At 48.5% G+C, this 26,745-nt stretch overlaps 13 protein-coding genes across 13 annotated transcripts; 7 read left to right on the plus strand and 6 right to left on the minus strand.

The window, feature by feature from the left end:
- Positions 1–288: 288 nt before the first annotated feature.
- On the plus strand, positions 289–1,525 carry EYB26_004259 (uncharacterized protein; the record flags this gene model as incomplete). The annotated part of the gene is made up of 2 exons (XM_054263553.1): positions 289–545; positions 613–1,525. 2 exons carry the CDS (start codon positions 289–291, stop codon positions 1,523–1,525), a joined length of 1,170 nt encoding a protein of 389 aa, XP_054119528.1.
- A 26-nt stretch (positions 1,526–1,551) lies between these two features.
- On the minus strand, positions 1,552–2,315 carry EYB26_004260 (uncharacterized protein; the record flags this gene model as incomplete). Its single annotated transcript, XM_054263554.1, has 2 exons — positions 1,552–2,117; positions 2,165–2,315. 2 exons carry the CDS (start codon positions 2,313–2,315, stop codon positions 1,552–1,554), a joined length of 717 nt encoding a protein of 238 aa, XP_054119529.1.
- Positions 2,316–2,626: 311 nt separating this feature from the next.
- On the plus strand, positions 2,627–4,223 carry EYB26_004261 (uncharacterized protein; the record flags this gene model as incomplete). Its single annotated transcript, XM_054263555.1, has 3 exons — positions 2,627–2,864; positions 2,937–3,978; positions 4,037–4,223. 3 exons carry the CDS (start codon positions 2,627–2,629, stop codon positions 4,221–4,223), a joined length of 1,467 nt encoding a protein of 488 aa, XP_054119530.1.
- A 133-nt stretch (positions 4,224–4,356) lies between these two features.
- EYB26_004262 (uncharacterized protein) lies at positions 4,357–6,550 on the minus strand (the record flags this gene model as incomplete). Its single annotated transcript, XM_054263556.1, has 2 exons — positions 4,357–6,402; positions 6,464–6,550. 2 exons carry the CDS (start codon positions 6,548–6,550, stop codon positions 4,357–4,359), a joined length of 2,133 nt encoding a protein of 710 aa, XP_054119531.1.
- Positions 6,551–7,885: 1,335 nt separating this feature from the next.
- Positions 7,886–8,593, plus strand: EYB26_004263 (uncharacterized protein; the record flags this gene model as incomplete). Its single annotated transcript, XM_054263557.1, has 2 exons — positions 7,886–7,889; positions 7,947–8,593. 2 exons carry the CDS (start codon positions 7,886–7,888, stop codon positions 8,591–8,593), a joined length of 651 nt encoding a protein of 216 aa, XP_054119532.1.
- A 179-nt stretch (positions 8,594–8,772) lies between these two features.
- On the minus strand, positions 8,773–9,668 carry EYB26_004264 (uncharacterized protein; the record flags this gene model as incomplete). The annotated part of the gene is made up of 7 exons (XM_054263558.1): positions 8,773–8,907; positions 8,960–9,024; positions 9,076–9,141; positions 9,206–9,309; positions 9,366–9,409; positions 9,491–9,521; positions 9,652–9,668. 7 exons carry the CDS (start codon positions 9,666–9,668, stop codon positions 8,773–8,775), a joined length of 462 nt encoding a protein of 153 aa, XP_054119533.1.
- Positions 9,669–10,320: 652 nt separating this feature from the next.
- On the plus strand, positions 10,321–13,306 carry EYB26_004265 (uncharacterized protein; the record flags this gene model as incomplete). The annotated part of the gene is made up of 3 exons (XM_054263559.1): positions 10,321–10,405; positions 10,457–11,192; positions 11,242–13,306. 3 exons carry the CDS (start codon positions 10,321–10,323, stop codon positions 13,304–13,306), a joined length of 2,886 nt encoding a protein of 961 aa, XP_054119534.1.
- A 569-nt stretch (positions 13,307–13,875) lies between these two features.
- Positions 13,876–14,880, plus strand: EYB26_004266 (uncharacterized protein; the record flags this gene model as incomplete). The annotated part of the gene is made up of 4 exons (XM_054263560.1): positions 13,876–13,919; positions 13,997–14,116; positions 14,183–14,407; positions 14,466–14,880. The coding sequence occupies 4 exons, from the start codon at positions 13,876–13,878 to the stop codon at positions 14,878–14,880; spliced, it is 804 nt and encodes a 267-aa protein (XP_054119535.1).
- Positions 14,881–15,220: 340 nt separating this feature from the next.
- EYB26_004267 (uncharacterized protein) lies at positions 15,221–16,321 on the plus strand (the record flags this gene model as incomplete). The annotated part of the gene is made up of 3 exons (XM_054263561.1): positions 15,221–15,263; positions 15,334–15,685; positions 15,742–16,321. 3 exons carry the CDS (start codon positions 15,221–15,223, stop codon positions 16,319–16,321), a joined length of 975 nt encoding a protein of 324 aa, XP_054119536.1.
- Positions 16,322–16,692: 371 nt separating this feature from the next.
- On the minus strand, positions 16,693–19,049 carry EYB26_004268 (uncharacterized protein; the record flags this gene model as incomplete). Its single annotated transcript, XM_054263562.1, has 2 exons — positions 16,693–18,867; positions 18,924–19,049. The coding sequence occupies 2 exons, from the start codon at positions 19,047–19,049 to the stop codon at positions 16,693–16,695; spliced, it is 2,301 nt and encodes a 766-aa protein (XP_054119537.1).
- A 337-nt stretch (positions 19,050–19,386) lies between these two features.
- On the plus strand, positions 19,387–21,064 carry EYB26_004269 (uncharacterized protein; the record flags this gene model as incomplete). Its single annotated transcript, XM_054263563.1, has 4 exons — positions 19,387–19,551; positions 19,644–19,782; positions 19,845–20,309; positions 20,361–21,064. 4 exons carry the CDS (start codon positions 19,387–19,389, stop codon positions 21,062–21,064), a joined length of 1,473 nt encoding a protein of 490 aa, XP_054119538.1.
- A 126-nt stretch (positions 21,065–21,190) lies between these two features.
- Positions 21,191–22,174, minus strand: EYB26_004270 (uncharacterized protein; the record flags this gene model as incomplete). The annotated part of the gene is made up of 2 exons (XM_054263564.1): positions 21,191–22,035; positions 22,102–22,174. The coding sequence occupies 2 exons, from the start codon at positions 22,172–22,174 to the stop codon at positions 21,191–21,193; spliced, it is 918 nt and encodes a 305-aa protein (XP_054119539.1).
- A 52-nt stretch (positions 22,175–22,226) lies between these two features.
- On the minus strand, positions 22,227–25,739 carry EYB26_004271 (uncharacterized protein; the record flags this gene model as incomplete). The annotated part of the gene is made up of 4 exons (XM_054263565.1): positions 22,227–22,253; positions 22,308–22,474; positions 22,641–22,828; positions 22,894–25,739. 4 exons carry the CDS (start codon positions 25,737–25,739, stop codon positions 22,227–22,229), a joined length of 3,228 nt encoding a protein of 1,075 aa, XP_054119540.1.
- Positions 25,740–26,745: the final 1,006 nt, after the last annotated feature.

Raw genomic sequence — 26,745 nt, forward strand, 5'->3', positions numbered from 1 at the left:
CAAGCAAGCCTCGCCGACTCGCCGAGCAATGAATGCATGTACTGATCAAATCGGCATAATGAACCAGATGGTGGTAAATTTGTTGTGGCGTGAATAAATTGCCAAAAATTGCAGGTCGACTCGGAATCAAGCTGGTCACGTGATAGCGTGTCATTCGGGTTTAGCGCAACGCGTCTTGTGCATCGCGGAAGGTCACCAAGTCGCAGCAGTCCTGAACAGCTCAGGACAGAAGGCCAGTTCAGTACGGTCGTGATGCATCCTCGAAGACTATTGTCCTCCACCTAAGTCATGATATCAACAGCTCCAGCGGACCTGCCTTCGCCCAAGCCCATCCCGGCCTTCTATTGCTGCTATCTTTTACGATCGGTGAAGAAGCCGAGCTCTCTCTATATTGGTTCTACCCCAGATCCAGCGCGGCGTCTTGAGCAGCATAATGGATTTACAAAAGGCGGTGCAAAAAGAACGGAGCGCGACACGTTGCGGCCATGGGAAATGATCACTATCATAGAGGGCTTCACAAGCCGGACCGGTGCCTTGCAATTTGAGTACGCTTCATCTATTTCTCATGTTTGATTTATCCATGAACCACGTGTTGACGAATGTGCTTTTCAGATGGTCATGGCAGCATGTACACACAACCAGACACATAGGTGCCGTGGAGACTGACCAATTGAACCGAAGGCGAAAGGATCCTCCCGTTGACCAAGGCTCTGGCATTTGGACCTCCACGCCAAAGGTATTGGGTAACTTGCACCAATTGTTGCGCTCTACCTACTTTGGAACATGGCCTTTGACTGTGCGGTTTCTATCAACCGAAGCACATAGCCACTGGCAACGTTGGACGGAACGCGCGGATGGTTTGCTCCCCGATACTATACACGTCGAACTAGACTTTCATGCAGAAGGTGCCAGTGTGCTTGACTCCAATCTGCCAGCCAACGACATGACTCATATTAATGCGACATACAGTGGTATACAAGACCATCTGGAAAAGTCGGCGTCTCTTTTGAATGATAGTGCTAAAACGTTAGCGTGTGAGGTATGTAAGAAACTACTATCTCCACACGGCGATGTTATAGTGGTCTGTTCGCAGCCCCATTGCCATGCCGTGTCACATGTCAAGTGTCTCTCCCAGTTGTTTCTGAGGGATGAAGGAAGCTCTGGCTTGGTGCCGACGCTTGGGGACTGCCCAGCTTGCAAGCGAGAAGTGACATGGGTGGCCTTGATGAAAGAACTAAGCATGCGGTTGCATGGAGCCAAGATTGCCACAAAGTTACTGAAAAAAGAACGCAAGAGTAAGGCAATCAGCGACAGCAGAAAATCGTCTAAATCTGGCAAGAAAACGGCAAATACATATGCTGATATACTTGGTAACGACTACGATGATCTTGACGAGGACTGGATGAACTCTGTGAATGTCGACTCTGGCTCAGAGCCCCTTGACCATAAATTTACAAATGCGAATAACTCGACCGGGCGAGTGGAGATAGTGATTGAGGACAGTGAGGAAGAAACCTTTGATTGACAATTCTGACATGTTCGAAGCCCAATCTAATCTTTCCGGCCGGTTGAACTCTCCCCCGTGGGAATAAATGTCCAGGGCCCAAGCTTTTTCAGTGGGCCTATTGAGTCCACGTTCTTCATACACTCTAGGACTGGCTCCAAGATATCCAGCGCAACTTCGTCGACCGACTGTCCAGCATCAATAACACAAATTTCATCATTATGCGGCAGATCTAACAGCGAGAGAAACAGATCTCTCACACGTTTTTGCATGGAGTCAGTCTCGTATCGCTCGACACCATAGCCCCCCCTCTTTGCCGCTTCCTCGGGAGATATACTTAGGAAAAGACAGAGGTCGGGACGAGGTAAGCCTACCTCTGGTTGCCACGCCCAATGAAGCGACAGATTGGGATTTCCCTTCGCAGCAGAGTAAACGGCACCGGAATATGAATAGCGGTCCACTATGACCGTCGTTCCATCAGCAATATCCTTCTGGATACTCTGGGCCACCTCCCATCTGTTTGCCGAGAAGAGCAAATGTATAGAATGGTCGTCCAATTGCGACTCGCCGCGTAGATAGCTATCAATTTGTTTGCCAATAGGCGTACTCCGATCTTCGAGAGTCAGTATTGCAAATTATAGATGTTGCAACGAAACCTACCTGGAAATCGAATGTATTTGGCCTTGTAATTCATGCCCAACAGGCTCTTGTACAGCAATTCGCACTGGCTGGACTTTCCCGCACGGTCCAATCCTTCCACCACAACCAAAGCCCCGCGCTTCTCCTTATCAATTGCTGATAACTCCGCCATGTTTGACTACAAAATCAACGATCAAGAACAATTAGACGACACGAAATATTATTGACTGTTTGACTGGTTTCTCTTCAGAGTGCGGTGCTGGAAGATAATTCAGGTACCTAGGTAGGCGGTCAATCAATGAATTGTTTTGTCCGTCGGTTGGGTTTGGTTGGCAAAGATTTAAAAAAAAAAATATCCACCAGGAAATTAATTCATCTCAAACTCTTACTACGTATATTCGGTTCAATAGTATAGGGATTATCACATCCTTGCTATAGCCCCTGAACCTTGGAACAATCGATTTGCATTGATCAGGGTAAAAGATGGGAAATGAAATCGACCAGGATAATATCGAAAATATGAAAAATCCCTTTACAACGGTGCATACCTCGCCGGCCGGACTCGCAGCTCGCGTGGGCAAGTTCATCCTGCCAGACAGAAAGCCTATTCAGACTCCGCATTATATTACCGTAACGTCGCGAGGAGCTGTGCCACATATATCGCCGGATATAGTCAGGAATAGTACCTCGATTGGAAGTCTCTATGTTGGATTGGAAGATTGTACGTCGCCCACTTTGCTACTTCATTTCGATTAGTTGCAATTTACTGACTTCCGTCTTCTGGCCAGTGCAGTCCTAGACAAAGCCCCTGGATCAATCCCGGTCTTGAATATACCTCAATCCCACCCCCAAGAATCTCGACTCCGCAAATTCATCGTCGCACAGGACGACGATGTCCTCATACTCGGTGCTCGGAGAGCACAACCCGTCGTCACCCCGCAAGCGAATACGGCGAACTACGTCGCGGTTATAACCTCGGCGGGATCCTGGGTTCTGGAGCACAAGAAATGGCTGGATATGATACAGAAACTGCGACCGGATATCGTCATTGGGTTTGCGGATTTGGCGTATGGACATGCGCCGGGTGTGAAGAGGAGGGAGAAGATGATTGATCGGACGCATGCGTTTACTCGCGATGCGACGAGATTTCTATATGCTGAGTCCTCGGATGACGCCGGAAGTAGCGATGATTTGAAGAATCCGTTATACTTTGCGCCCATCATTCCACTTGAGAACACGCAGCAGGGACTCTACCTACAAGATCTGGAAGATGAGTTGCGGCCCCGAATTTCGGGTCTTGCTCTTTACGAGTCTGCGTCGTTGTCTATCGTACCAGAATCGCTCAGTGACTTGCCGCGATTGTGTATCAGCGAGCCATGGGCACCTCAAGAGATCCTTCGCGATGTCGCGCTGGGCGCTGATCTATTCACTATTCCCTTCATTGGACAGTTATCCAATGCCGGTATCGCATTGGATTTCGCCTTCACCCCGTCGACAACAGCGGAGCAACAAAATGAGAAAACGACTGCGTCCGCACCAAAACCATTAGCATTCGATCTCTGGAACAAGTCATACAGCACAGACCTCGGCCCTATCTCCCCAGGCTGTCAGTGCTATGCATGCCGAAAACATCATCGCGCATATATCCATCACTTACTCTCGGCCAAGGAAATGCTCGCCTGGTCACTACTACAGATCCATAATCATCATGTCATGGATCAATTCTTTGAGGCTGTTCGTCTGTCTATTACGAATAATACGTATGAGGCGGATGTCGCCTCTTTCGAGAGGGAGTATGAATCGGCGTTTCCGAAGCAGACGGGTCAGGGCCCCAGGTATGTTCTTCTCCAATTGCCCTCGTTGTCCTGGTTTATATTGCTAACGATTGTATAGAATACGAGGGTATAGTAGCTACGTCTCTGGACCAAGCGAAGCGAAACGAAATGCGCCTGCCTATGGAAGATTGAATGATGCGCTTGAGAAGTATGCCGAGTCACAGCAGTCTTCTGTCGCGACGCCGGATACGAATGCAGAGGGTTTGGAGAGGCATGGGTTTGCGGAGAAGAGTCCTGATTTGTAACATCTTACTTTCTTCAAACGGATTAGAGATTAGATTAGTAATGCATCTGGCCTGACCCTAGCTCTCAAACAAGGATACATCCTTTTTTTTTTTTTTTTTTAAAAAAAAAAAAAAAAAAAGGCTACGACGCTATTCACATATCCCCCGCAAGCACATTCCACAACGTATTCATTTCCGCCTTCTCTTCCTCCGACCCTGGCTCCGTACCGGCTCCATATCTATGCCCAATCACACAAAGTAGCCAGGCATCATTCTTGGTCTCATTCAAGAGCCGCTCCGTAGCTGATCCGCGAGGGTAGATGCGTCTCCACTCGTCCCAGATACGGAATGCCTCTTCACCCCAGGCACGGAAACTAACTTCTTCGATTATGGTGGGTGTTGTGATTTCGCGGCCGCGGAAGGCACCCCAGGTCACTGCCATGCCTTTACTTTCGCGTACTTCGACGGGCTCTTCGTCGGCGGCTATGGTGGAAGAGGCGTCTTCTGGTTTCGGGGAGGAGGAGGCGGATAGTAAAAAGGATGATTCGAGGTGGCCGGTTGCGTTGATGGCGAACCAGGAGAATTCTTCACTGCCATGTTTGAGGAGAGTCGGCTTGACTTTGTTTTGGTAATCGGCGTTAGGGCAGAAGAATTCAACAAAGGCCTTTTGGAAGACGAAGCCCTCGCCTGGTGGTCCCCAGCCAAAGACGGGATGGTCACTTCGCACACCGTTCACGGCGGGCTGTGACGCAAGTGTCCACCAGTTCTTTTTCTCGATAATCTGCAATAGTTGTGGTTTGATGATTTGTGTCTCGGCATTGAGATTGGCGTCTTCTGCTGCACCGCCCTCGGACCAAGGGACAATATATAGTTCTCCAGATACGTGTTTCCGGAAAAGAGTGCCAATATCTTCTCTAGTTACTGGGAATCCCCATAGCTCTTTTGCTACTGTAGCATTCACATGCAAAGAAGGACCGTAGCCATCAATCTCACCGAATGCAGGAGAACGGGAATCACCCCAACGTCCGTTAGGGAAATCATCCCATGTTGCTTCGCGACCCAGTGAGCCGATACCTTCTGAGATTTGCAATTGAGTACTTCGTGGTGGGGGGTTCAAGGCTGGCACACCGGCATTAGATGCCAGAGTCTCGTACGTGATTGATTTTCTCGATGAATGTTCGGATTGTTGATCAGTTGGTACATGTAGCTTGTCAACAATGACCCGGTTATGAGGACCGGAGTTGATGGAAGAGGCTCGACGGCGTGACACAAGTGTTTTGAGATCTTGATTATTTGAACCGACTTGTTCAATCGCAAACCCATCTTCAACAGCACTATCATCGTTGCAAGGTGGAATCAAATCGCAGCTTTCCAATATCAAGGTCACTGATTTTTCCAAGTTGAGTGTGTAGAAATGGTATCCACGTTGTCCCGGGTTGGGCAACGCCTTGATCTGGTTAGCTATCTCGCTCACAATATCAACGCCAACTTGTTTGACTCGCTCATCATCTGACCGAACTTGCTCAATCCGTGACATTATTGCAGGCGGGATATGAGCCGCGCTAAGTTTCGTCACTCTCGTCAAAATCTTGTAACCGTGGATAGGCATAAGGCCGGGGATTATCGGTATGGTCTTCATCGCCCCCGATGGGTGATTTCGAAGTCTGTCCTCAAATTTCTGATACGCTTCAAAATCATATGTTAATTGAGTCATGATAAAGTCTGCGCCCGCCTGCACTTTTTCCACCAGATACGGTAAGTCTTTCTCGGGGTCTTGGATATCCGTCTGCGACTCGCCAGGATGACCTTCGGGGTATGCCGCAACTCCGATACAGAAGTAGTTGCCATATATCTTTCTGATGTAGCGCACCAAATCTATAGCCCAAGTAAAGTCCTTATTGCTATCGTCATCCCCGTCCATGTTGTATTCCTCACTGCGGGGTGGGTCACCTCGGAGGGCAAGGATATTTCTGATGCCGAGTGCTTTTGCCTGCTCCAACGCTTCGTCAATCAAGCTTCTGGTCATATTCGTGCACGTAAGATGTAGGCATGTCGTTAATTGCAGTTGGCGCTGGCAGATCTCGGCCAGTTCGAGGGACTTTGCTGCCGTCGTTCCTCCGGCACCCCATGTCACAGTCACGAAAAGCGGCCTTAAGGCCTGAGCCATGCGTTCAAGACGAGCTTGTAAGTTCACCGAGCCCTATCCAGATGTCATCAGTGAGTTTGTAGACTTCTCTTGAGCTGTTAGAAATAAAGCCCACCATCTGCGTCTTCGGGGGAAAGAACTCCAATGAGAAATAATTGGAGTCCGGCGGCAAAGCCGCAATCTTTTCAGTGATCTTTTCCATATTATGAAATTGCCTTGTACCAAAGACTAACGTTGTTAATACAAATAAAAGATAGAAAAAAATGCACTGAGGTTCAAAGAAAAGGGGATTGATCGATGCATGAGGGACATGAAAAAGAATCGTCGGCGGACTGTGGGGCCCGGCGGCATTCTTACTCTTTCCCCGCAGTGAACCCTTTCCCGATTCCACATATTCCATGTTTGCATCCCGATTGACGTCTGATTACTGCTTCGCGGATATCTAAATTAAGGGATGGCAAACGAGCAGTCTTCAGGCTTCATTCCAAACCAGATTCTGTCAAGTAGCTACTCGACCTTCTAAAAAAGAGCAATGCGAAATCGGAGCGTGGAGAAGATGTGGGGTTCGATTTCATGGCGATTATCACCACTGATGACATTCGAAGCTCGATCAAGACTATCTGCCTCGGTATGAAGGCTTTGAGATGCTAACGACATGCTCATGCTTCTCACTTTCCAAATCACCAGCTCCAATACCTTCTCCGGCCCCGCCCCTACTACGCCGGACGATATATAGTTGTGATGACCGTTTGGCTTCGGGGACTTTGAGAAATGTGAGAATTGTGCCATGGTCCTCGATTTTTGATTATTTACTCTATCAATGGATATAATCAGACTCCCACACGCCAGAAATCCCTCTTGGTAGGTAACTATCGGACAATAAGTCCGGCTAACAATGATAGTGTCATTTGGCCATCATTCCCCGCAAATGAAGCAGTGATTGCAAGATACCGAGAGGTCTGAATAGAACTAGCCCGCATCTATCAAAGAAGAGAACATCTGTCTCTATCGGATTGCCAACTAAGAATCTGTCGGCTCGTATCTGATATCCATTGATCAGCATCAATTGGTCTACCGCAGCAGGAAAGCCATTGGAAGTTGTGCTAATACCTGAAAGCAAAACTCTTCTTGCACGGCGACCTGATTCGAGTACGCTGTGAGTTTTGTAATGGACAAAGATTCAGCACATTAGCTACTTCGGACGGCCTAGAAAGCTGTGCTGTCAACGTGTGTTTTGTAGATAGAGATCTCAACTTTGCTTCGTAGTACATATACTATATTGTATGGCTGTGATGGAGCTAAGACAGATTCGGCTTAGTGCACCTCTTACTCTAACCGTAGTCGGAATAGTGCTGTTATTTAAAGACAAACAACGCAAACATCGATGGATTTAGCTAAATTGCGCAAACAACAGTGACGACAATCCTCGACTGTATACATAGGCGTGTTGCCGATGATGGACGGGATAGCAGATAATACTCATTTGCCTCGATAACCCCAGAACTGTGCACGAAAATCCAGGCCAAGGGGAAGCGCAATGAGTTCGTCAATTGCACTTCCCAAAACCTCCAATCGCATGTGACTAACAGGGCATCTAGTGACTCTTTCCAAACATCTCCCAAGATTTCCAATAAATCATAATCTATACCTAAGACGAACATTCTCTTTTAGGCGGCGATTATTAAACTCAACCTCCCCCAACCCAGTGCCTGAAGAAGCATCAGCCGGCCTTCGCGCACGACTCCAAAAATTCAACAACCGCCTCCCCTCTTTCCTCCGCGGCTACACAACTCCCCTCATCAGCGCACCTACTACACACATAACATCCTTCCTCGTACTCCATGAAATCACCGCCGTTGTACCTTTATTCGGTCTATTCGCTGTTTTCCACTACTCCGGTTGGACGCCACTGCTTTCCGCTGGCGATGATAATTCATTCAACGAGACTATACAGCGATTTGGGAAATGGATGACGAAGAAAGGGTGGGTGGGTAGTGAGGATGTAGAGGTTGCGAAGAAAGTTTCTTCTACGGCTACGACTTTAACAGAGGATGGTGATAATACCCAAGTCCTAACACAGCAGAAGGGCGCGCAATTGGTGCTACAGTTTGCGGCGGCATATGTTACTACGAAAGCATTGTTGCCGCTGAGAATTGTTACGTGTGCCTGGGCAACGCCATGGTTTGCGCGAGTCTTGCTCGTGCCAATTGGGCGAGGCGTGAGGAGGATCTTCCGAAGAACATAAATTCAGGTCTGTCGAACGTATACAATGCTGCACATGACCTATAGTGAAGCTGTACATACGATATATACCATATGGAAAAGATCTCTCTATTTGCAATGGCTTTTTGATATCTTTTATTTCTCTGCCGTACAAAGCACCGTCATGTCCATCTCAGTCGGGTGTCATTGACAATAGAGCATTTAAGCCTTCTCGTAGATCCAGTCGAACTGGCTGTGCTTGTAGTTGATGACCTCATCCTCCTTGAACCAGAGAGCAATTTCCTTCTTGGCGTTCTCGACGCTGTCGGAACCGTGGCAGACGTTGCGGCCGACGTCCTGTTCACATGTTAGCCAAGGCTGGAAAAGTAGGTTTTCAAAAGACACTTACAATGGCGTAGTCACCACGGATGGTGCCAGGGGCGGAAGCAAGAGGGTTGGTGGCACCGAGGATGGCTGTGAATGTTAGTAGGGTGTCTTTCGGCCAGGCATTGATGGGTAACATACTACGACCGGTCTTGACGGCGTCACGGCCTTCCCAGACCATGGCAACGATGGGTCCGCTCAACATGTCTGAATTTGATTAGCATTAGCTCTATTTGGCATCAGAGCAGCCGCTGGTTGTAGGAAGACTAACAGGCAACGAGACCGGGGAAGAAGGGCTTCTCGGAGAGGTCGGCATAGTGCTTCTCCAGGAGCTCACGAGGAGGGGAGACCAACTTCAAAGCGGCGAGCTTGAAGCTATAGAAAGTAATCAGCATGATCCTTAAATGCGGTATATAATGGCATTGACTTACCCACGGGACTCGAAGCGAGAGATGATGGGTCCAACGAGGCCACGCTGGGAAGTTGTTAGTCAATCAGCTCACAACGATGCGAGAACCAATTGCTTTGGTGTTGATCGAAGGGGATTCATCTGTACCTGGACACCATCGGGCTTGATAGCAATGAAACTGAACGAATTGTTAGCATCAACATCCAAGGTTGCCTTGCCAGATCGAAATAGGAGGGGTAACAGAGTTTTTAGGCGGTCAAGCGCGAGATCTACAAACGCATAGGAATGGAGGGGACAATGTAACTCACGTCTGTTCGTTAGACATTTTGGATATATGAGAAGCTCAGAAAATGGATCTGAAGAATATGACAATTGTTGAAGGACAGAAAGTAAGGAGAAGAAGATGGAGGAGAAGCCAGAGTGCTGGGGAGAAAATTATTATGGCGGACAACAGGAGGAGCAGTGGGGCAGGAGGGGTACTGTGCTAGCCAACCATCAGGTTAGTGGTCTCTACGTGTTCGACTAGTTGGCTATCTTTCTGTTCGATGTGCTACACCCGTAATGGGCGTCAAGATCGATGTTGGGCCCAATTGGTGCTATGTAACTACCTGTTGAGCATAAGCCGTTCTCACGCAACTGTGATAGAGTACGCGAATCAATAACACTATAACTATACAAACTGAAAAATACCGCTGTATCGTCGAATGGTAATACGATTGCACGTCGATCGGGGCTGTCTTGGCGGAGGTTCTTAGCGGCCGCAGCTAGGTACCTACAGTACTTGTTTATCTGGCAGCTTCATTCGTCTCAAGTCTTGCTCCTTGATACCAGTCGCCAGCTGCATTACTCACTGTCGCAGCTTTGCTTTCCCGCTTGACCTCACACAACATAAATGGGGTCCAGTGCAAACACATTGGGTCGCGGTTCTGCATATAGTTGAATTTCAGCCTCAATTGTTCGTTCATTATCCATACGTCATGGCCGCGCATCGGCCTCTGAAGCAACAGTTGACGCTGTTCCTGAGCTTCCTTACCATTTTTGCTTGTTTTATTTCCCCAGTTGGTACGTATTAATATACTGACTATCGTCGTTCATCTACTGAGTGCTATGCAGTCAGCGTCAAGCACGAGAATTTCAAAACATGCTCCCAGTCCGGTTTCTGCAAGCGGAACCGAGCTTATGCCGATGAAGCTATCGCCTCGGCAAACAATTGGAAGACGCCATATGAACTCGAGCCTTCGTCCGTCGAATTGAACAATGGCTATCTACAAGGAGTAGTATTAAAGACCACTGAATCCGGAGAGAAGGTCAGGCTACCTCTCACCGTATCCTTCTTGGAGTCGGGTGCCGCCAGAGTTGTTCTGGACGAAGAAAAGCGAATCAAGGGGGATATCAAATTGCGACACGACAGCAACATTCGAAAGGAGCGATATAACGAGGCTGCAAAGTGGGCCATAGTTGGCGGTCTGGCACCAAACAAGGCTGCAGCTTTCAGCCCCGAATCAGAGACTGGGTATACCAAGGTCCAATATGGCCCTGAACATCAGTATCAAATGGTTCTTCGCCATGCACCCTTGGAGATAAACTTTCAACGCGATGGAGAAACTCACATCAAATTGAACGACCGAGGCTTTCTCAATCTGGAGCACTGGAGACCCAAAGTTGATGTCCCTGAAGGCGAGACTGAGCCGGAGAATGAGGCCACATGGTGGGAGGAATCGTTTGGTGGAAACACTGATTCTAAGCCCAGAGGGCCCGAAAGTGTAGCCCTGGACATCACTTTCCCAGGGTACGAGCATGTATACGGTATTCCAGAACATGCAGACTCGATGTCGTTGAGGGAGACACGGTATGTACTTTCAATATCTACACGCGAACTACACAGCTGACATTCCTAGGGGTGGCTCTGGTAACCACGAGGAACCATATCGTCTATACAACAGCGATGTTTTCGAATACGAGCTGGACAGCCCAATGACACTATACGGCGCCATTCCTTTCATGCAAGCTCATCGCAAAAACTCCTCTGTGGGCGTCTTTTGGCTTAACGCGGCTGAGACATGGGTGGACATTGTCAAAACCAAATCTACTTCCAATCCTCTTTCGCTAGGACTTACAGGTAAAAGGACTACACAGACCCACTGGTTCTCTGAGTCCGGTCAGCTTGATGTATTTGTTTTCCTTGGTCCAAATCCACAGACCCTGAGTAAGACATACGGAGAGTTGACGGGATACACACAACTTCCACAACAATTCGCTATCGCGTATCATCAGTGCCGCTGGAATTACGTCACTGACGAGGACGTGAAGGAAGTCGACCGCAAGTTCGACCGCTACCAAATTCCTTACGATGTGATCTGGCTTGACATTGAATATACAGATGGCAAGAAGTACTTTACATGGGACCCAATGACCTTTCCTGACCCCAAAGGCATGCAGGATCAGTTGGACGAGTCGGAACGTAAGCTTGTGGCCATTATCGATCCTCACTTGAAGAACGAGAATGGCTACCATGTTATCGATGAGCTCAAGAGCAAGGATTTGGGCGTCAAGAACAAAGACGGCAACATTTACGACGGTTGGTGCTGGCCAGGCTCATCGCATTGGGTCGACTGCTTCAACCCAGCTGCTATCTCCTGGTGGAAGGGTCTCTACTCCTACGACAAATTCAAGGGTACATTCCATAACACTTTTATCTGGAATGATATGAACGAACCTTCGGTGTTCAATGGTCCTGAAACTACCATGCCAAAAGACAACATCCATTACGGAAACTGGGAGCACAGAGATGTTCACAATCTCAATGGTATGACTGTGGTCAATGCTACCTACCAGGGTTTGGTTGAGCGAAAGAAAGGTCAGCTACAGCGTCCATTTGTCTTGACTCGATCATTTTATGCTGGCTCTCAACGTATGGGGGCTATGTGGACCGGTGACAACCAGGCTGAGTGGGGTCACTTAGCGATGTCGATGCCCATGGTTCTGAACCAAGGTGTTGCTGGCTTCCCCTTTGCTGGAGCAGATGTTGGTGGTTTCTTCGGAAACCCCGATAAGGACCTTCTTGTGCGTTGGTATCAGACGGGTATCTGGTACCCATTCTTCCGAGCTCATGCTCATATCGATACCCGTCGCCGCGAACCATATTTGACCGGTGAGCCTTATATGCAAATTATCAGCCAGGCGATCCGTCTCCGTTACCAACTCCTTCCTGCTTGGTATACAGCATTCCATGAAGCTTCCGTTACTGGAATGCCCATTGTGAGACCTCAGTATTATGTCCACCCCGAGGACGAGCAGGGTTTTGCCATGGATGATCAGTTCTACCTAGCTTCGACTGGTATCTTGGTCAAGCCTGTGGTTGCCAAAGACCAAGATTCCGTCGACATCTACTTGTCTGATACCGAGAAGTACTATGACTATTTTGATTACACGGTCTACCAGGGCAGCGGAAAGTGGCACAAGGTCCCTGCTCCGTTAGACAGAATTCCTGTCCTCATGCAGGGCGGCCATGTTATCCCTCGACGGGATCGCCCACGACGCAGCAGCGGGTTGATGAAGTGGGATCCTTATACTCTCGTGGTCGTACTAGACGAAAATGGTTCGGCCGACGGCACGCTTTATGTGGATGATGGAGAAGGTTATGACTACAAGAAAGGTGGCTACATCCACCGCCAATTCACCTTTGTTGACTCTACATTTGTCTCGGAAGACATCGGCACCAAAGGTCCCAAGACCGATGAGTATCTCAAGGCAATGGCCGATGTTCGCGTTGAGAAGATTGTTGTGGTTGGTGCGCCAGCTGAATGGGAGCACAAGGACACCGTCATGGTCATCGAGGATGGATCCAAGGGAGCAGCCAAAGCCTCCTTGCAATTCACAGGTAGCCAGAACGGCAAGGCAGCATTTGCTGTGGTGAAGAAGCCCAATGTTGCTATTGGGAAGTCGTGGAAGATCGAGTTCTAGGGGCGTTGCCCTACTGCGAAGCATATGTATCTTCTGTTGCCATAGAGTCAATCATTCTGAATGAAATTCAGTTTATTAAGTCATTACCAGGAATAAATTAAGCATTGCAATTCTACTCTGTAGTTAACTAGTTAACTTAGTAGTACGGTGGATCGCCAGGAGTCACGGCCCACTTTAAATCTAAAATCCAAGCTGACGGACCAATTTGCGGGCCGCGTTCAGCCTTCAATCAACAATCAGTCAACAATTTCGTCCAAATTCATCAATTCATCCCACGCTCACAGTTGCGCGACCGGAGGAATACAATAAATCTGGAATCAGTCTAGCAATTGATTATTTACCGGATACTCCGACATCCTTTCATGTCGAACCAGCAAGTCTCGGTGAAACACCAACTGTCATCCGAAGACTCCGGCCGGTGCTGTCAGGCCAGATCAGAATCCGACATTATAGAAAAGCCGCAGCTGGGCCCCCAGGCTAACTCTGAACTCCTCGATCCACGACTAGTCCCCAAATTCTTCACAATTTTCAGCATTTGAGCGAAGAGGGAGGCACACATCCACAGCACCATGTGGCTCCTCGACATCATACTAGAATATGGAGCGCCATTCTTGTACGAGCTCTATACCCCTCAGAGCTCACTTGAGTTGATTGTCGCTCATCTCTAACCCTGTGCTTCAAAAATTGCAGCCTCATTACCGCCCCCATTACGTCTTATGCCGACCAGATTCATAGCATTCACAGGAGCAAGAGCTCGGCTGGCTTCTCCTTGGACATTCCATTGATCATGCTCGTAGCATCAATCTTCAAGTACGTCGCCGTCCTAGCCTCTCTTCAAATAACCATGCGATAAACTAACAACAAGTGGTTTATTAGGTTCTTTTACTGGTTCGGTTCATATTATGCGACTTCATTATTCGTCCAAGCAATCAACATGATATTCGTTCAATTGGTATTACTCAAAATCGCATTAGCCAATAGACCAACTCCAGGCGCAAAAGATAGCGTTGAGCACACTCCATTCAGTGGACAGCGTCAAGACAATACGCTTATGGGATTTTCGCGACCATATAAATTTTGGCGCTGGAGAAGCGAGAAGCCGTATGTCATATCTCTAAAAGATCAGAGTCGCGGCGTATGCTAACATGTTTGGTGTTAGGTATTGGACGTTTTTGGGCTATTTCACCGGTGCTCTCTTTGTGATCCACGTGTTCCTCCCCTTCATCTCCCAAACGGAGACCTATACCAACCTCCTCGGTGTCGCCGGACTCACAGTCGAAGCTTTCTTGCCTGTTCCCCAGATCCTCGCCAACCAGCGCTCTCGTTCTTGCAAAGGGTTCCGTGTCTCTGTCCTGGGCTCTTGGCTTCTTGGTGATGTTATGAAAATGAGCTACTTGTTTTATACAAAGGATGTTATTCCTCCCGCATTCAAGTTTTGCGCTATCTTCCAGTGCATGTGCGATATGTACTTGGGTATGCAATATCTGATGTTCGGTACTGGAAAGGCTGCCTATACGGCGACTGCGAATGGAGATCGATGGGGTGCAAATGAAAAGGACATTCATCTAGGTTGATTGCCTCTTATGCGAGGTTCATCACATCGGAGGCTTCCTTTCTTAATATTTTGGGAGTTGGAGATCAATATATAATAAAGCATTCTTGGATCATATAGGGTATATATACAAATATTGATATACATTGCGGTGCAATTTATCTTATAAATGATTTCATCAATATAAGGTTACATGTATCGGAGTCTAGATTATTTTTTATATCTCCTCATCGGAGCTGGATGGCGGGGGTGACCCCGCACCAGTCTTATGGACATCATCATGAAAGTTGTCGACACCAGGACTTTCTTCCATATTCATATCAATTGACCGAGTTATTAGCACTGTACAATAGCCCAGCAACATGGCAGCTCCCAAGAAGACAATCCGAGTAGGCTACGTGCCAGGTATGCTGCCTTTTCATTCTCCCTCACGCGACTCAGAAAGGTGAACGATACTAATAAAATCACCTTTCAGAACATTACCTTGCACCCCTCCACCTGGCAATTCGTGACCCTTCCTACGCCGATCTCCCCTTTGAGCTGGAACTCATCTCCTTCCCCTCCGGAACGGGGCATATGATCACGTCCCTGCGCTCCAATGAAATTGATATCGGTATCGGCCTCACAGAAGGCTGGATCGCGGGGTTGACGGGCAAACAGCAATTGGAAGCCAGCAAGGCTGCTGGTGATGATGGCGGGTACAGAATTGTAGGACAGTGGGTTGAGACACCTCTACGATGGGCGATTGTTACTGGCAGGAACAGAGAGGACCTCAATGGGGTCAGCGATTTGAAGGATTCGCGTGTTGGCGTGAGCAGACTAGGCAGGTTAGTGATATCTGCTTCTATCTTCATAACAGTATTTCGTACTGACAAAATTCTAGTGGATCACATATAATGTCATTCGTCCTCTCCCAACAACAAGGCTGGGCCGTTGAAAGCCTCAAGCCCGTCATCCTCGGCCCCTTCGCCGATCTCAGAGAAGGCGTGTCATCAACCGGCGCATCCCAAAAGGCCGAATTCTTCATGTGGGAACAATTCACTACAAAGCCATACTTTGACCCCGTCGTACCATCGACGACGCCGCCACCACTTAAAAAAATTGGGGAGATATATACGCCCTGGCCTTCATGGCTTATTGTGGCTTCTACAAAGACGTTTCCGACGCCGGAGAGTGATGTGGATCTACAGGCATTGTTTGGTTTGCTTGATAAGGGTATTGCTGCTTTTGAGAGCAATACTGAGGACGTTATTAAGTTGCTCGGCACGGGAGACTTTAAATGCACATACGCCGAAGAGGATGCAAGGGAGTGGTTGAAAGCGACGAGATTTGTCAAGACGACTAAAGGATTGAATAGCGAGATTGTGCAGAAAACGGTTGATGTGTTGAAGGTTGCGGGGGTTATTGATCCAGAACTGCCTTTTAGCTATGCTGTGCAGAGAGTGACTGGTATCTCCAGATAGATTTAGACATGGGCGATGTAGGACTACAGCGAGAAGATAGGCACGACACTGAACGAATATGATTTGATCGATCGTCATGGCATCGATACCGTATTATACAGGCCAACTGGCCATCCATGCTTCAATTGATCTATTTTTAGAATAGAAATATTTCCTACATATCTTTTTATAGTCTTATATAAATACTAACATGTCCCAGAATCAGTATTTGAATCATGACGGCCACACAATGATCAATTACACTAAGATATACTCGCGGTAAACTATACAGCATGATTTGTTGCTATTTAACTACCTAGATAGTCATTCTGATTTGACAACAAATAATAACAAAATGGTTTCAAAGCAGACGAGTTTCAGTAACCAGGCGACTAGTCCAGTCCAATAATCTGCTGGCCACTGGGAATGCGGCTCTCGTACTCCAGAACCAACTTAATGTCCTTGCCTGGTTTCAGAGTGATGTTCCATTTAATCTGACCATTCTTTGCCAGCACAACATTCCCTTTGCCATTTTCTCCCTTCTTCAACTGCTCGTGCAGGTTTGCCGTGTCGTTCTCCTTCTCCAGTCCCTTCGGCTCCAGGATGTTGATACGTAGGTTCTCGTCTTCACTGACGGGAACCTGATCAAACACGGTAATCGAAATATCGTTCTTCTTGGTGTTCTTTACCCAACAGCTGCGAGTGAAAATAGCGGAGTCCTCCTTGCTAAAGAATCCCGTCGTTGCTCGTCTCGCGGTCGGTTTGGCGTATGATACCAGTACAGATGGGTCAACACCAAGGGATAAATCGATGAACTGGCGTGGCTCGCAGCTTGAGAGGGTTGTCGAACCCAAAAACGTACCATCAACAGTCATGCCAGCTTTGCCACTTAGCAAACTAACGGATGTCGTGTTGGTGATTCGTGCCTTGAGGAAGGCTGCACGTCGGAGTTTGGGAATCAACACATGTGAAAGTGTAACGGATGCCAGATGAAGCTCAGCAATGACATGGCGTCGTTGAACTGCAGATGGCTCCAAAGTACGCTGTCCTGGAAGATCGTATGTGGTAGTGAGACCGTAGTCTTGGCGGACAGAGTCTTGGTGTGCAATCGAATGATTTCCCACAAGCGTCATGCCATCACCGTCGTCCACAAAATCATCATCCGACTCGAGCTTTGCCGCTTGATCTGCCATTCTGGAAAATCGTCTTGCAAATTCTTGAGTAGTAGCCGGCACAGCCGGCGCAGGTGGTGGTGGAGGTGGTTGCACTTGTTGTACCTGTTGCTGCGGTGCTACACCACCGAAGAGAGAACGTTGTGTACTCCGAGTGGCAGCGCTAAATGATGCCACAGGGTTATTGTTTGAACCAAAACCAGAAGCACCTGAAGCAGAGGCACCGACACCTGAAGGAGCAGCCGCGGAAGAGCCAAATAGTCCACCTCCACCTGCTTTTTTAAGTCTGCTATTCATACTGAACGATGAAGGATTATTGGCTATGATCTCTCTTCTGCTTTGCATACTGCTCTCAGAAATCCCATTCTTCACGATCAATCCCGCAGCGCTTCCAAGTTTTACATGCCAGGGTTCCAGATTCGGAATCTTCTCTTCTAACCCAGAGAAAGAAGTTTGCGAAGTTGAAAAGGTGATTTTGGCGTTTTTCCATGTCTCAGAGGTGGCATTCTCAAACTCTGCGCGGTATACCAAATCAGCCGAAGATTTCGGTGTGCTGATTTTTAGTTCGTAGCGAGGTGCCCATCTAGCGTTAGGCACGACATATGTGAGTCGAAGGTTGATGGAATCCTCGTCGAGTGGTTTCGATGGTTTGGAATCAGCGCTTGCTTCAGTGACTGATGTCATGGACTGCCTCCTACTTGGGCCAGGTGTGAAATCCAAAGAACGATCAAGATGAACAATGACCTGTCCCACGTTATTTGTCCAGAATCTGCGACGTTGTTGGATGATACGTTGTTTCTCCAATAGTTTCTGCTGTTTTTCGCGCTGTTTCTTTTCCTTCACTCGACGGATATCACGAGAAGCTGCTTCTCTTGCTTTTTTAAAAGCAGCCTCAGCACGATTGAACTTTCTACGAGCAGCTGCCACCTTTTCGGTCCAAATCGCAATATCTGTGGTTGATGCCTGGTAAATTGCGCTTTCTGACGTGCGTTCGTCTCGGTAGACAGCCAAAAAGTCGGCCATTTTGGCAACATCCACCTCCTCAGGCTGCATGCTTTGACCGTAGTGGTCCAGAAAGCCAAGGACCTTGACAGCGGTGTCCTGGCTATTTTGAAAACGAGCCAAAGTCTGCTCTGCCTTTTTTAGCTCTGACTTGGCAGTATCGACAGCGCTCTTGTCGACGCCGTAGTCATCGTCGGAGAGATTTGAGTCATCCTCGGAATCAACATCAACATCTTCTTCAAGCTCGGGATATTGGTCCTGGAATTGCTGCTTCCGAGGGATGGTTTCTGTTTGAATGTCGGTGATGGTCGCTAGGCCATAACCCTCTACCCGAACAGAGTCCGGGTCAATATTGGGATCGAGGCCTACAATGGTGACTTCATTGGCGCCAGGCTGAAGAATTCATTAGTTTACGGAGTCGTTCGTTGTTAAGATTTGGGAATGCTCACCTTGATTTGGATGCCTTCAATCTCCCGACTAACAGTGGCCGTGTTCGGAGCAAAGGTCACTGACTTGGTAGGCAAGTTGGTGATGTCGATTTCGGTCGAGTGAGCGGTGACTTGAGATTGAGACATGCTGCCTTTTTTTTACCCCCTATTTCTTCTCTTTTTCAAAAATGATATAAAGTATAGGTACGGATCAAGCAAATGTGCCCAGGCAGAATACAAAATAGAGATAGTTAATGATATACAGAATTGACCGGCTTTTGTACGCTCGCAGAGAACTTCTTGCGATAAAGAGAGTATTCGGTATTCACAGTATAATACAGATGTTGGAATCTAAACAAGCGAAAGGAGGGAGAAGGCGGCTTTTATAGGGGTAATTGACAGTAGGCAGCAACTAACATCACTAGTTACCATACCTAGGCAGGTACCGGGTACGCCTTGTGGCTTAGCCTTGAAACACACAGACATGGTTGGCGCAAACAAGAGGAAGTCAAAACACGAGTTCGTCGAGGAGTTTGCCTGGATGGGGTTTCCGATGAAAGCATGGCTGATTAATCAATCCATCCGAGATGATCGGCAGGAACAGCGGCGGGGAGCAGCTCCGCTCTCCCATCTTTTGCGCTCAGTTCAGGTAGGTACATCGCTTCCCTTTCTTTCAAGCACCGTATCCTTTTCTTTGCTTTTTCTTCGAATTGTTGATTTCCAATAGGCTATACAACATAGATATCTCCGTCACTGAAGAACCTCTGCATCATGAGCAATTCCGATATCAATATCCTGCAACTGCCGAACCCCGCGCATATCCAAGCGGACTCGATGCTGGCCCGACGCTTCGGCAAGGAGACTGTAAACTACTTTGGAGGTTCGCTCGCATGATCTTGGCTTTCTAAGACCGAAATATTGTAAACTAACGGATTGTGATAGGCTCTCCATTGAACCGCCTCTCCTTCCTCCGAACGGACCATGCATTTCTCAGTGCTGCCGTGAAGCATCCGTCCACCCGCTTCGTTCTCCTCAAAGACCTGTCGCCCCTGATCAAGGGTCCCAACTCCTTATACCATGCGGAATACAAGGATGTGCAGAAGCTTGTGCCCCCAACAATTTTCGATAAATCCGAGGAGGAGATGATGAAGGAATATGACTCGCGCATTACCAAGCCAGACTTGGTGTTTTTGGGCGTTGACGAAAGTGCCGCGGATAATGTGCACACTGATGAGGAGCTGTTGCAATGGAAGATTTATAAAGGGCGACCTTACTTTGCGCTAGATGTTAGCGAGAAAGGCACTGACGAGCAGAAAGCTGAGGCCAAGGCTGTTGTAGAGGAGCTTGCGGCTAGAGGGATTACACCATTTACTACACGCCAACATTTGCTGCAGCCGCCAAACGACGGTACGTACGAAGCTTTCCTTGTCGAGTTGAGATACTGATGAAGTTTTCTAGGTGCCATTTATGCCCAAGCGCGTGCTTACATGGACTGGAATAATCGGAACAAGTTCTGCGGAACATGCGGTCATCCTACTCTTTCCGTCAACGCCGGCACAAAACGCGCATGCCCACCCACTGATAAGGCACTAGCTGCAGAGGGGAAGAACCTAGAGAAGCAAGCCTGTTCCACTCGCACAACCATCTCCAATCTTTCATTCCCTCGAACCGACCCTACTATCATCGTCGCTACTCTCTCTGCTGACGGCAAGCGACTCCTACTCGGCCGCTCTAAACGTTTCCCACCAAACTGGTACTCGACTCTGGCCGGTTTTATTGAGCCCGGTGAGTCTGTTGAGGACGCTGTGCGCCGTGAGGTCTGGGAAGAGGCAGGTGTGAGACTGTCGCGAGTCGTTATTCACTCCACACAGCCATGGCCATATCCTGCCAATCTCATGATTGGAGCTATTGCGCAAGTCAGTGACCCAGCGCATGAAACCATTAACTTGGAACATGACCCTGAACTCGAAGATGCGAAATGGTTCTCTATTGCTGAGGTCGAAGAAGCATTGAAGAATGGTGCTAGTATGATTGGCGAGCCGCCCAGCAAGGATTACGTCGAGGGCAATTTGAGACTGCCCCCGGTCACTGCTATAGCGAACCAGTTGATACAAGCGGCTATCAACCAGGAATATGTCGGCGACAAGCTTGCCAGGATATAGACGACCAGATATAAACTTTTCCTGCCAAGGTAATCGAATAAAGACTGTATATAGTATTGACTCCTATGTGCAAGATATCTACCTCTACATCCATGGGATCTCTACCCTACCTACATAAGTAATAGTCTAATAACTAGAAGGCTTCGAAGCCAACCTCCCCCCATCCGAAACAACAATAGCCCCATTCAAATACCCACCACTTGCACCAGCCATAAATAGCACAAGCCCGGCAATATCCTGCTCGGACCCAACCCTCGTCAACGGCACAGCATCCTTAGGAACATCCCCTTCCGTAATCCCATGCCGAGTCCCAAACTCTTCCAGCCGGGTAGTAGTCATATCACTCGGATATATCCCCGGCGCAATACCATTGACTCGGATGTGGTATTCGAGTAGAGTCGTTGAGAGTGTCTTGATGAGTGATGTCACGGCTGCTTTTGAGAGTTGGTATGCTAATCCCGAGACAACTTGCCTCATAAACCCGCCGATTGAGGAGGTGATGATGACTTGGGGCCTGGGAGGGCTCAGGACGCCGCTGTTGGGGACTTGGGGTGGATGACGCTTGTTCGCTGCGTCTAGGAGGGGTAGGAACGCGACAACTGTGAAATGGGCGCCCGTTACATTAACGTGAAAGGTATTAGTCATTTCGTTGGGGTCAATTGACCAGAGCAATTCTCTGTACTCCTCCAGAGGAACGGGTTCGCCATCCTTTGTGAAATTGCGCGCGTTCCGGGGCCCGATTGTCCCGCTGTTTGCAATGAGCAAATCGATATACTCCGTTTGAGAAGCGACAGTTTTGTATGCGCTTTCCAGGGAGTCCTTGGACGTGATATCTGCTACAATGGGGATTATGACGCCCGGATGGGGCGAGAGGGATGCTGTTTCGTCCAGTGCATCGGCTCGACGGCCGAGCACGAAGACTTTGGAGGCGCCGTTTTGGGCGAGTGTTAGGGCCATTGTGCGTCCTAGGCCTGTATGTTCGAGGTGCGTTAGTGGTCATGATGTTATTTATACGATGATTGCGTAGATGGACTCACCACTTCCGCCGCCGGTGATGACGGCGACGAGGCCATTGAGGGCGAAGAGTTTAGAGGCGTCGAGATGGGACATTTTGAACAGGTTGGATTATCTATGTTGAGCAAGAGACGATCGTAATGTTGGATCACAGGGCTCCCGATAAGATATGGAACTGTAGTGAGTCATTAGCAATGCGCGAGCTATACAGATATTAATTGACGCTTACCTGAATCTCTAGACAAGAACCTACACTTTTCGAACAAAGAATAAAGAGAGTGAAGCTCTTGTTGATCTTATCGTGATGGCGTTCTGTTTGCGAATCCCGCAGTGATGTGCCTGTGTCCCACTTGCCTAAAGTGGCAATGGACGAAACTGCAACCGACGTGCGATAAGCTGTGGATGTGCACAAGAGGGATTGGTACACGGTTTGTTAGAATTATTATTACAATATTATGATCTTATTGTGATACCATCCTATGGTTTATAGATACAACATGATCAACTCTATAGTAAAAGAAGACATCAGTAAGAACTCATTATTATCCTTGCTGCTGTGTACTATCGCCCTCTTGACGTTGTCGCTTCACATCGCGCTCCGTCTCCTGAGGAGGTCCAGTGCTTGCTCTTCTCTTCTCTTTCTCTCTCTCCCTTTCCCTGTCTTTGCGAGCCTCACGGGCTTCTCGATCTCTTTCCTTGCGCAGCGCTTTCGATTCAAATTCGTGCCAGTCACCCTCGATATTCTCGAGTCTGTAGACTCTCATTAGTATACTTGCAGGTAGAATAAATTCGAAAAACGCAAGGAAGAAACTTACTCAGTAGCCTGTTGTGGACCGGGTTCTTCAGCAGTAAAGTATGTATGAGCAAGTACTTCATCCGCCGTCGGTCGTTTGGCAGGATCATACTGAAAGATCTGGCACACCAAATCGAGTGCACCTGGACTCAAAAAGTCTCGATACGTATCTTCAAAGACTCTTTTCTTTCTCTCTGTCGGTCCCATTAACTCCACCCAAGGCATGTCAACAATGCCAGGCCATTCGGCTCGGGTTGGCGTTCCAAGGCTGCTATAGAGTTTATCAAGTTGGCTGAGCTCTTTTCCGTCTCCTGGGAAAACTGCCTTCCTCGTGAACATCTCCATAAAGACACACGCGGCGCTCCAAATATCAACCGCTGGTCCGTATCGGGTGTCTCCTAGAAGAAGCTCTGGAGGTCTATACCATATCGTAATAACACGATTCGTGTAGTCTAGCTGACGACTTTTGGAAAAGAAACGTGCCAAACCAAAGTCCGCATATTTCAGCTGGCCTCGATTGCTGATCAGAATGTTGGCCGCTTTGATGTCTCTGTGAAGGACACCGCGATGATGGAGGTACTGAAGACCATCAAACATCTGCTTGGCGAGATCCTTTTTGTGTGCCTCCGTAAGTGTGAAAGTAGGATGGTTGATCAAGCCAGTCAGATCATGAGATAAATATTCGAATACCATAAAACATTCATTCTTTTCCACCATGACCTCTAATAGGCTGACCACGTTGTTGTGTCGCAGATGTTGCAGTAATTTAATTTCTCTCACTGCAGTAACAGGAAAGCCATCCTTTTCTCCCTCCATTCGTATTCTTTTCAGAGCAACTTTATCCTGTGTATATATATGTATTGCTTTGAAAACTTTTCCATAGGTGCCGGCACCAATAACGGATTCGTCGCCAGGTTTGCGAAAGTATACCGAGTCCGAATCTCGAAACTCTTCTGACAAAATTTGTCGAGGTTTGAGGCGTTGGACAAGCCTTTTTTGCCTCTTCGGTTCTGGAGACCTGTCCCGGCGATGGTCACGGTCACGATCATGTCTAAAGTCGGGTCGTTGATCATCGCGCCGTCGGGGATCGCGAGAGTCAAATCGATGGTCGTCCCTCCTTGAATCACGCGGATTTTTCGAATGGAAATCTCTTCGATCGTCTCTGCCTCGGCCACCACGGTGTGCATCTCGATCCCGATCTCTTCTGTCCGGTCGATGATCTTGTTTGTACTTTGGCGGTGGCAGTGGTCCAGACATTCTATTGCGAGATGGTTGTTCAGGAGTTCGCATAGCTGGCCCACGCGGTGGTTCGCGAACTTGCATTCTTTGTGCCAAATCGGGAACAGGCTTTGCAGCAGGTGGAGGATTCGCTTTTGATTTGAAAGCAAAGCTGAATTTACCGCCTTCCTTTGCTGGAGTTGTCGAAGACCCAGGTTCTCGAGGAGGTGGCGGCATATTCTGAGCATCTTCAAGTTCCGCATTCGGCTTAGCTTGCACGTCTTCCATGTTCCCATCACCTGGATACCTGGAATTATCGTCATGGTGGATATCGGATAATGACTGCTCGTTGAATTGGGAAGTTTGGTATTGTGGTGTATTTGAACCCGAACGGCTGGGAAATTTGGGAGAATTGTTCAGTCCTTCTCGGTCTCGGGGCCCTGTTGGGATCCATTGGGAACTATTAAAGTGGCCTCTGTCTCGGTGTGCACCGGAACCATTGAAGCCGGAAGGGCCATGGCCGGAGAAACGACGATCTTGATAGCCTCCTCGATGATAGCCTCCGCGTTGAGGAGCACTTGCATTATTTAACGGCATATTGTTGGAACCGTGGTCTGGATCTTGGTGATACGGATCTTGATCATTCCCTATTTGCCTGTTGCGACCTCCTCTGCTATTTGCATATGGCGCGTGATTGGCTCCGTATTGAGAAGCATTTTGTCTGTCCGCCCGTGGTCCTGTCGGAGCATCTCGCATATCAAAGTCCTGTGCCGGATTCATTTTCCCGTGCCTAGGTAATGACTCAGAAACGTGATTGTTGCCACTGTTGTCGTTACGAGCCTCAGCAGTCGGCCGAGCTGTCGACGGCGAATCCCGTGAGTCTGTTGTAGCAGAAATATGATAGTTCGAGCCAACTCTGTTGTCTAGATTTGGCGGGATCGATGGCGAACGCCTGGCGATTCTTGACCCAACAGAATAAGGAGACTGTCCTCGCTGGTTCAGATCCTCGTACAAGGATCCCGGACTGAATGACCTCTGTGATGGTGAACCTGGCGGGAAATCTTGCCTTCCGGGCGACAAGGACAAATGAGACGCTTGATCAAGTCCTCCGCTCGAATAAGGACGATTTTGGGGGCTTCGCTCTTGGTAACTTTCTCGCCTTGACGACTTTCCTTGCTGGTTTGGATGCCCTCGGTTCTGGTTTGCGTTTCGATTTTTGCGATTACGGTATCGACGTTGACGACGAGGAGAACGACCACGTCTTGCTTGCGGGAAAGTTTCCCAGTCAGTGCCGCCACGTCCGTGTGACTTTTCGGGTAATATGTCGTGCGCCTCCTGAGACCTTGGTCCGTCTCGGCTCACGGGCAGTGAATGGGTGGATGTAAATGACGGCCTGCGTGATGCCGAAGGTCTAGGTGATGATGCACGATGTCCCACACTGCCCTCGCCCCCCGATGGCGGGCCTAAGCGCGACGATAATGGTGACCTCGAACGTCGTTCACGACCGCTAGGCCGGCGTCTCCCGCGGTGTCTATTTTTGCCCCTTTCGTGTCCAGGGAAACGATCGCGAGCAGAGGTGGTATTATCTTGGGAATCTTGTGTAACTCTCCACTCGTCTTTCAGCCCCGGACTCCTGCGAGATCCAGCCATAGATTCTTCGATGAGTGCATCGGGCGGGGAGAGTATAGAAAAAATTGCGAGAAAATCTTGAATCGTTCAAGCTTTCTATCTGTCGGCGGGAGTCCCTTCAATGCGAGCCGAGATATTTCGTATAGAATATGGAGATATTATAGGGCGTAGCCTCGTCACCACAAACGAAAGTTCTTTCTGGACCAGCTTGCCTGGTTTCTGGTTGGCATTCGCAGGGCTGTTCGGAGATTAGCGTAGGGTGGACGGATCATTAGTTTTTCCGGAGCACAACCGCGTCTCGGCTTCTCGGCAGGCGATGGCATGCGTGTAACTGCTCGTTGGGCTGCTGTCAGTGTCTAAGTCTCAATGATATTTCTTGTATGTACTATGTTTGTTTGAGGAGGGAAGTATACGCACCTGGCGCATATCCCAAATATACAGGACTTGCGTAGCAACAAGTCATTCTACAGTAAATTCTTTCCACAGCAAATACTTCCATGACGCATAATATCCGCGTCATGCTGCCACACTCTCTTCGGGTGATCCTCTAGGGAGGAACATCCAGCCCGTGAAGGTTGATACTCTACGAAAGCTCTGTAGCCAAGGCCACCTCGAGTAGAGGAGGGTAAACTCTTGTACAACCACTCGTAGTGTCATGGTCCCGGATTTTGCCCGAATTGTTGTATCCGCCCGTTAGACTGACCTTAAGACCCGGTATCCGCCACAAGACAATATCGAGTCCAATATTCGCCAAGCTGTATGTGTCCGCGAATGTCGAATTCATGCTGTAGGCCACCGCGTTGCATCGCTATGTTTGACGGGAGGAAGTAGAAGATGGCTGTGTGCCAACCTTGTATAGCTCGATGCGGGAATAGCCGAGCGGGTTATCTACGGTAGACAAAGAATCATTGAAGGAGATTTGTCCCATGATGCCGATCGGTTGGTACTACCCTTGTTGCCGTTATACCCTTGCTCCCCAAAACTCCATCATGCAAAAGCAGAATATCAACGCAAGGTATTTGCCTCA

The sequence above is a fragment of the Talaromyces marneffei genome, chromosome 3 (assembly GCF_009556855.1).
Source record: "Talaromyces marneffei chromosome 3, complete sequence".
NCBI lineage: Eukaryota > Fungi > Ascomycota > Eurotiomycetes > Eurotiales > Trichocomaceae > Talaromyces > Talaromyces marneffei.